General features: G+C 36.3%; 1 protein-coding gene across 1 annotated transcript; it reads right to left on the reverse strand.

The window, feature by feature from the left end:
• Positions 1-1,696: 1,696 nt before the first annotated feature.
• On the reverse strand, positions 1,697-7,337 carry LOC123534799 (uncharacterized). Its single transcript, XM_045317227.2, has 3 exons — positions 7,250-7,337; positions 2,551-2,676; positions 1,697-2,352 (listed from the first exon to the last, which is right to left on the reverse strand). The coding sequence occupies exons 2-3, from the start codon at positions 2,672-2,674 to the stop codon at positions 1,751-1,753; spliced, it is 726 nt and encodes a 241-aa protein (XP_045173162.2). The 5' UTR covers positions 2,675-2,676; positions 7,250-7,337; the 3' UTR covers positions 1,697-1,750.
• Between the last annotated feature and the right edge of the window lie 2,298 nt (positions 7,338-9,635).

Here is a 9,635-nt window from a genome sequence, read left to right on the forward strand (position 1 = left end):
ATACACTGGTTGTACACATCAACTGACCCGGTCAGTCCATTTCCACATGTATAGTGTACCATTCGATGCGTGATTTTATTGCGCATAATTAGAGGGTCGCAATGGGGTTTGTTTTCACATATTGACCATGCATTCGAAGGTAACGACGTATGTTAACCTTTGTGACAAATAAGATGTTTGGCATGTTTCAACAAAGCCACTTTCCATCCTCGGGTTTAGTAATAATATTGTGTAATTCGCGGAGCGCGTTCAGTCAGAGAGTCGCCTCAATTAGGAAAGAATAATTTTAACGTCAGAGGTTATTTCTAAGGTCACGGAGTTTGATTGGCCAGCTTGTAATGACAACAACTTTCGAGGTCAGTTGCTCAGTCAAGTGTAACCTACCAACCCTAAGTGTTCCTTCTTTTTTTCGGTGTTCATGCGAAATGAACGACAGAATAGAATAGCCAAATTATACATGAATCGCGCGATTCATGGATTTGTCAATCATTTAGCATGAACACCGAAAAAAAAATTTCATTTCTTAAGTGGATACATGCATGCTATCTACTATAGCCTATGGAGGATGTATACATGTAATCAGGTTGAAATGTAACGCCTGTCAATGGCATTGAAACAGGACCATTTCAGATCTTCTCTTTTATTATATGATTCAAGGTGAAAATGTGGTTCGACATATGTTATTCACGGCTGTCGACGAATTGACGAAAAACCAAATGATTTCTTTTACTGACGTCACGTTCGAAAGTGTAACTAGGCAAGTAAGCACATAGCAAGAGCGGCTCTGTGTGGGCAGATGGCAGTGCCCTAGTGTTGGTAGCTAATGTAGTAAAACATACAATGAAATGGATCGCAACATTTATGATATAAAAAGAGACTTTTTAATGAAAAAACAAATCGTAGATAACCGATGTTCATTTGCTTAAGAAGAAATATTCGGCCCTGGCACAGCATTTGACAAATAAAATACATGTACTAACAACACGTGAACTGCCTTGTTTTTAGATGTTTTTTCTCCCGTTAACACATTCCTGGACCCAGCAAAAAAGAACTTTTCATATACAATGTATGGACACTTTCTTGCTATAATTCTGTCGTGGAAGTAGGAGATTTAACGTATAGTACTTTAATGCTGTTTTCCTACTTGTGTTGCCATGCAAGTTTGTTACAAAGTTTTTTAATAAATTTCAACAACAGATTTTGTTTTCCTATTAGTGCTACGTTTGTTCTGTAAACGTTCGTGTATTTAAGTTCAACATTTTCAATAACAAATAAACTCTTTCGTTTCTCAATCTCTTTTTTTTTGTTCATTTTTAAATTTGAAATCAACTTTATGATTGCTTTAAGTTGCCTATTAGTGAGGCTGACTTATAGCACTCTTGTTTTCTTTGGGCGTAATAGTTCTATTTATGAGAGATATGAGAGACTTTCGAAGAATATTATGGTCCAATGCTTCTGAAAAAAAATACACGACAGGTAACATTAATTGTTATTTCATTAGACATACAGTTGAGACTCGATATCTCGAATTCACTAATCTAAAAAATCCGGTTATCTCGAAGAATCTTTCAAGAACCGTCTTTATAACAGGTGCACAAAATATCACCTTAAGACTCGAAGTGAAACTTGGAATTTGAAATACTAAGTTTCAGCTGTTCTTGAAACAGGTAAATCTGCCAAAACATAGTATAATGAGCTTGATGTAATTGCTTTAATCTGGGATAAGTTTCAATGAAAAGTACACATTTCTTTAACCACAAAAGATAATATTATATGATGAGGTTCCGGGGGAGTTGTTATTGCAAGTGAAGGTGCTAGCTTGGTCGTCATAGGCGTAACTGTAGGCTTCCGAACACGCCGCTTTGAAGACCTGAGAATAATGGAACGGTGGACATGTCTTTGGTACATTATGTGCCCCTCTACAACAATAATCATCACGATTAAACGCCAGACAAGCGCTCTTGCAAGCGACAGTACCGCCTGTGCCGTGAACTGCAAGTTCACGCGGACAACTTCGGTTTAAATCGGTATTGCAACCAGCTCTGGAACAGTAGTAATGGCCGCTTCCAGACCTGTAACCGCCACTTGGTCTCATTGACATCTGTAGATTGTATCCATCAACAAGGCTGACGTCATAGAAATCTTGGATACTCTGCGGACCGGTATCGAATGTAATTTCAGCGAGTGTTACAGGAGGAACTCCACCGGCACCGTTACACTGAATTTTTCCACCGCCGCAATCACCAGTTTCACACCTGTTACCATGGCAACCGGTTCTTCCCCAGAAGCGACCAGACCAGTGGCTTGGTACGTTGGTAGTGCGGGAGGCGCCTGCTCTTAGCTCATACCCACCTGGAATTGTCTTAAAAGTTTAACATTGAAAACGTTAATCTGTGTACATATCGATAGCTGTATACAGTAGAAATTATATAGTCGTTAGGGTTAATTAATTACTTTAAAGGGTACTTTATAATTAACGAAAATAATGGAATTGTCTTTATTGAATGTACCAGTAGATACTCTTATATATTTCAAGAGTTTTATTCTTACCTCCGTCTGGAATTGAATTTCCAAGTATCCCTACCCAAACAGTATGTGAGCAGCGGTTTGTGATGTGGACCTGGTGGGCTGCGCATGCGCCAAACAGGCAGAGTAAGAGAATTGACCGAATCATGTCTGTTTAGAACAAAAAAAAAGAAGTTTGTAAATAGTTATTACACATACTAATGTTTAATGATTTATTTTTTCTTCCGCAATTATATCATCAAACCACAAGTAGATTTTCAGTTTTCGAGGTGGCAAATACTTCTACAAAAACATTGAAACATTCATGTGTAGCACCTCTATTACATATTAGTGTTAATAAATATTAAATCATTATATTTTCACACTTTGAGCAACTTGATCCTTTTGTAAACATTACTATTATATTGAACAATTGCATTTGTCCATGCATTTGCTGTCCTATTCTATATGGATTCCTCCCATAATTCAATAGGTTGAGTTTAAAGTAACGTTATCCGAAAATACGGCATACTCTTGTTGACAAGTGTTAATTTCAAGTAATTGAATATATGATATAGTCTATTCGAATAAGCCAATAATTGAATATATGACATTGAGCAACTTGATCCATTTTTACACATTGCAATCAAATTGAACAATTACATTTGATCAGGCATCTGCTGTCATATTCTATAATGGATTCCTCCCATAATTCACTAGGCTGGATCTGAACAAACGTTATTTGAAAATACTCATACTCTTGTACTAACAACTGTTATTTTCAAATAATTGAATACATGATATATATCTGCTCTAACAGATTTTATTGACAATTTCTGAAAAAATGATGAGACAAAAATGGCTGTTTGTTCTCTGCTTTTGATTACAGACATCTTGCTGCATGGCTTTCGGCTTTGATCGTACAAGACAGGTACATTTAATGTCGTATTTTATGGAGACAGTTTTATTGTTTTTCAAAGGTAGAAAAGCATGACTTGTCTGCTCAGTACTTCAACTGGTACAAAATTATCGAAACCCACTAGTTCTTTTTGTGAAAGTTTCGTTTATTTTTAAATGCATAATGTTTTAGATCATAGGAATCTGTCACTGGTTGCAGGTGTGGCTCAAGCGTAATTGTAAAGCCGAATAAAAATCTTACCCGGGTATTTCCATCCACACCTTCAACCAGTGATAGATACTTTTAGTTGCTTACCGTTTTCTTCAAATAACGAAAGAATGAAATAAAACGAAAGCTTTTCATTTAATCAGTATTTCATTATAGTAGAGTGTGAGTTAACGCATCCATTCATAAATTACAGCTTGTGAGTCATATTACACCCGGGGTGTAAGGCGAGTGTTTCCAGCAGGAAAATCATGTTCGGCAAGCAAGAAAATAGTGACTACACCACTGGCACCAGATCAGAAAGAAAATGCCTCCGTACGTGTTATACCCTACCCCTAGGTATTCTATAAGAACCATGGTCATGAACGGGAAAGTGCACTAACTCGTTTCAATCGTACATTTCTCAAGTTAAACGCGCAGTTCGGTGAATGGGTACCTAGTATATTGAACAAGCGATAATTTATCTTCAATCGTGCACCAGTAACATTGTCTCAATATTCCATATTGCTGAGATTATAAACATATTTTATGCTTTCGTCAACGTTACAGAAAAAACTTGCTTGAACTTCCCTAATGAACATCCGGTCTAGAGGTCACGGCAGTGCGCACATGTTTGGCGAAACGTAAACAAACAAAAACAGATTTTTCAAAAATCACAATTTTACACTAAAACTCGAAATGATGAATGAAATTCATCTTGTATATGATCTTTAATTTGAAATCGTACATTGGTCTGCATCTGTTCTGTATATTTTATTCATTTTGCACATTTTGCTGCATTTTCACATTTTAGCGAACACGTGTAGTAAAATGACGATTGACATACATTTTTACAACAGCCAATCAGAATCGTTTTATAATCCAGAATGGAACTTCACCAGGGAAGTTCAAGCAGGTTTTTTGTGTAATGTTGAAATTACTATAAACTACGCGTTGTTTTTCTAAGATAAAATGTATCGAAAAAATGTAACCGGTACACAATGGAAGATAAATTACCACTTGTTTGATATCCATAGTACACATTTACCCCACTGCGTGTTTAAGGTATGAAATGCGCGATTGAAACGGGTTAGTATATTTTTCCGTTCACGACCATGGTTCTTATAGAATACCTAGGGGTAGGATATAACACGTACGGAGGCATTTTCATTCTGATCTGGTGCCAGTGGACTACCCCTTTGATCACAGAGAGTTTGCTTTTGAGTTCGTGTGTGTTAAGAAGAATATCACATTTTGCGGTGAATATAAATTTCTTTGGAACTAAGTGTGATCAGCTATCGACCAATGAGATAAGATGAAATTTCAGGGGTGTAAAATTCTTTTTCACACCACTCGCCCTGCAGGACTAGTAGCTAGTAAAATCTACTCGCCCTTAGTGAACAGTCACTCGCCCTAATAATTGACATTTTTAATACTGTCACGTTTTATGGAAGGAGAATTATGTACAAGCAAATTTCAAACATAACACATAGCTCGTACACTACGTTTCCTTTTTGATTATTCGTTTTTGTTACTCTTAAATTTCCTTTTCACACCAGACATTTTTCTTTCACTAATTTTGTCATATCCACCACCAAGTTGCTTTCCATAATAACTGCATCGATAGTAAAAATAATCACAGTCTAACCCCTACCGTAGTTTCACAAAGTGTCAGGAAAGTATTAAACATCAGTTATTTTCATTTTCTCAAGACTTATTTCCTGAAAAATAATTATTTTGAAAAGTGTCCTAAAAATATGGACACAATATCATCATCCACCTACCCGTCTTGAAAACGAAAAAAAAAGTTGACGATCATCGGTAATTATTCTGTTGATAAACTAAGTAATTGGCCTGTTTTCATCATCAATTAACATCCTCCCAAAGAGCTAAAAGAAGTGTGTCGGTATCATGACATCTGAAGTGGAGATCAAAGCGGTATTGTTGCACGGGATTGTCATGGCATTACGTCATATTACAGTTTTCGCGCCATGTGACCTATTTGCCCTCAAGGAATTTACATTATCGTTTGAGAAGAATATTTTATAAAAAAAATACATGTACAAAGATTCATTTAAAACTATTAAAACCGCAACAACATCATTTTGTTTTATTTTAAAACCACATTTCTATTTACGTCCACGAGACCTTTTTACCAAAAAAAAATCGTTTTACTCAATGTATTTAAATTACTGCCGCTTTTTCATTATTTAAGATTTTTTAATCCTGTTTTTTGTTCTTTCTGGTCAAAAGTCCGAATTTTATGCCCATAGTATGTATCACTTATTTTCTCTTAGAAAGAAATCAGTAATTAAGATCGGGCTGTTTGAAACTTAACAAATGATTATATGAAAATTCGACCGTTTTCATACAAATTTGCTTATATTTCCGTCGATATTTTATTGAAATCTTAGTAGGTTTCAAATTGTATTACTTCTCAAGCGATGTTAAAAAACCGAAGCGATAATGTAAAAAAATGAATGCACTACGCACGTTTTTTGTGTACGTGTCGATAAACAAAAGTAACGGACATGTAAATTTAATATTACGATAGGTCGCACGTGCTCTCGGAATGGAAAATTACTGGCATGACGTTTTGATATCTTTACAATTCGCGGGTAAATTCCAGTCAATCAAAGTAGCAACTGAACTATCTCAAAGCTTGCTGAGGTTTTTCAAGATGTAATTTCTGAATTTCATTAAAGCTACGACGTAAAAACCACTCGCCCGATCGGTCGAGTATACAGCGAGATCCACTCGTCCTATCCATACTTTAACTCGCCAATGCGAGCGGGCGAGTGGAATTTTACACCCCTGCTGAAATTTACAAGTCATGAAATAAACGAGGATATAAATGGGCTACTTCGGTAAATGACAATGTCCACATACTTTAATATAATGAAATATCAATGAAAATTCATTTTTGGTAAGGAGACAGTGTCACACGATATAATATATGGCAACATCTGTGTAATATTGTGTTAACTGCACAGAGTGGTGAACATGATGTCTCCATATCTAATTTTTATACGAAATACAGAAGGAATTAAATTATTACAAAAGTAAAAACGAGTTTAAAACAATTACTTTATTCAATAAGTCAATAGTCAATTGATCAACGACTTCATGATATATCCGTATATTACTTATATATGAAAATGCCTGTTTTTAATTGATTCTTTATATTTTTATTACTATTTCTATGGAGTTCAAATAATGCAAAGATATTTAGATTAGACTGGAAAAGCTTGGGGGAAATGATAAAAAAACAAACAAAACATTTTTTAAATTCATTCGTCAGTTTACTATAAAATTGTTTTATTCCGTTTTAGATTCACTACAAAACGTTTAAATTGCTTTTTTCTAATTGGATTAACCTATTTCACACGTGAACACTTGTCTTTTAACGTGAAACACAGTCATTGAAAAAATGTTTTTATAACGAGCAATGAATTCTGATATGCACAATCAAAAACAAAAAAAAAAAAAGACAGCAAAAACATAGGCACTTGATTTCTTTAATCTTAAAATAAGAAAATCTTTATATGTGTAGACTTACACACACCCTCTTTACTAAAGCATCGATGAAAAACATAAAGAGTTACAAAAAAATCGTAATTCAACTAAATTTCTTTTGCTTACCTGTTGCAAGACTTTAAGACACCTTGTCTGTAAGCGTAATCGACTCTAGGACTCCTTATATAACACGCGATAAGAACAAAAAGGGGGCATGTGCCAGTGTCATAAATTCAAGCTTAAAGATAAACTCAGGCCAGATCAGAAGAGTGTGCTAGATGTATACATACTCATGATTTCCCATTTTCACTCGACCTTACTTTGTTTGATTGATTCTTGGAGAGAAACATTGCCGAATTCATTGTAAAGCATGCGAAACAAAGCAAATGGAAAAAATGTGGGTTTCGTAGAACCTTGAACATCATTGCAATATATATCTAGCCACAATGACAGAAGCACTTTTGTATTTTCTAATCCGTTTAAAAAAAACGAAATCAGAATGTCCTTTAATCCAGCCGGCAAAAGATCGGTGAGAGTTCGGCGAAAACACAACGTTTTCCTTTGATATGCATCTTACACACGTGCAAATATTGGTCGGCTGCAGATCAGACCAAATTTGGAAGCTATGCCAATGTAACATATGCTTGATGTCAGTCCGATTTGTCTTAACAAATTTATGTTATTGGACTGACATGAAAGCGTATTCCAAATAGAAACAATGTATTGGTCGGCTGGAGATCGGATCGCCATTGATTAGGGTGTTGGGCCGATATAGAGAATGTAACTTTGACCTGATAAAGGGACAACGGTAAACTTGGAAAAAGGAATATAGACTTTAAACGTTCAACCCTCCAGGCAGTCAACTTGCTTTATTTCGACATGTTATGCAGCCAACATGACACTTGACCTACCCATAAGGCAGTCAACCTAACATTTAACATAGTTCAACCCTTTGGACAGCCAAAGCTCACATTAAACATCGTTCAACCCGTTGAACAGTCAACCTCACACTTAACCTAGTTAAACCGGTTACGCAGCCAACCTCACATTTAACATAGTTCAACCATACTCACATTAAATATAGATCAACCCAATGACCAGTCAACCTCACACTTAACCTAGTTAAACCCGTTAGGCAGCCAACCTCACATTTAACATAGTTCAACCATACTCACATTAAACATAGATCAGCCCAATGACCAGTCAACCTCACACTTAACCTAGTTCAACCCGTTGAATAGTAAACCTCACACTTAACCTAGTTCAACCCGTTGAATAGTCAACCTCACACTTAACCTAGTTCAACCCGTTGAATAGTAAACCTCACACTTAACCTAGTTCAACCCGTTGAATAGTAAACCTCACACTTAACCTAGTTCAACCCGTTGAATAGTAAACCTCACACTTAACCTAGTTCAACCCGTTGAATAGTCAACCTCACACTTAACCTAGTTCAACCCGTTGAATAGTCAACCTCACACTTAACCTAGTTCAACCCGTTGAATAGTCAACCTCACACTTAACCTAGTTCAACCCGTTGAATAGTAAACCTCACACTTAACCTAGTTCAACCCGTGAGGCAGCCAACGTCACTTAACATAGTTCAACCCGTTGGATAACCAACCTCACATTTGACATAGTTCAACCCTTTGCATAGACAACATTACACTTAACCTGGTTCAATTAATTGGACAGCCAACTTCACGCTTAACCCATTTCAACCTGTTAGGTAACCAATATCACACATAACTAAGTTCAACGCGTTGGACAGAAACCCCCACTCTTAACATAGTTTTAACCCGTTAGACAGCCAACATCACTTAACATAGTTCAACCCGTTCGACAGCCAACGTCACATTTGACATAGTTCAACCCTTTGTACAGCCAACATCACACTTAACCTAGTTCAACCCGTTGGACAGCCAACCTCATACTTAACTAATATCAGCCCGTTGGACAGACAATGTCACACTTAACCAAGTTAAACTCGTTGGGCAGCCAAATACTAGTACACACTTACCTGTAAGGCAGCGAATTCACTCTTAACCAAGTTCAATCTGATAGGTAGCCAACATCACACTTCACCTAGTTGAACCCGTTAGGCAGCCAACTTCACATTTAACATAGTTCAACACTTTGGACAGCCAACCTCACATTAAACATAGTTAACCCATTGAACAGTCAACCTCACACTTAACCTCGTTCAACCCGTTAGGTAGCCAACATTAATCTTTACCTAGTTTAATCCGTTAGACAGACAACATGACACTTAACTTACATTTAACCTAGTCCAACCCGTTGGACAATTAACTCGTTGTAAGTAGTAACATGTATGAAGTTAGAGCAACAAGAGATTATAAGGGCAAATAGATGTAGGGCAAATGGATGTAAGACAAATATCAACTTTTGTAAGATTTAGTATGGTGGCTAGTCCAGTCCCTGAGCACCTCCCGTGTGCAAATAAGTCTACCGGCTATTTTTTATATCAACATTTAGATAAATGTCTGACATT

Source organism: Mercenaria mercenaria, chromosome 1, assembly GCF_021730395.1.
Source record: "Mercenaria mercenaria strain notata chromosome 1, MADL_Memer_1, whole genome shotgun sequence".
Classification (NCBI taxonomy): domain Eukaryota; kingdom Metazoa; phylum Mollusca; class Bivalvia; order Venerida; family Veneridae; genus Mercenaria; species Mercenaria mercenaria.

Excerpts from the sequence above, each read along its gene's own strand:
- LOC123534799 (XM_045317227.2), bottom strand. The coding sequence starts at position 2,674 with ATGATTCGGTCAATTCTCTTACTCTGCCTGTTTGGCGCATGCGCAGCC. Across the intron at positions 2,353-2,550 it reads AAATTCAATTCCAGACGGAG|GTGGGTATGAGCTAAGAGCA; the intron begins GTAAGAATAAAA and ends AGACAATTCCAG.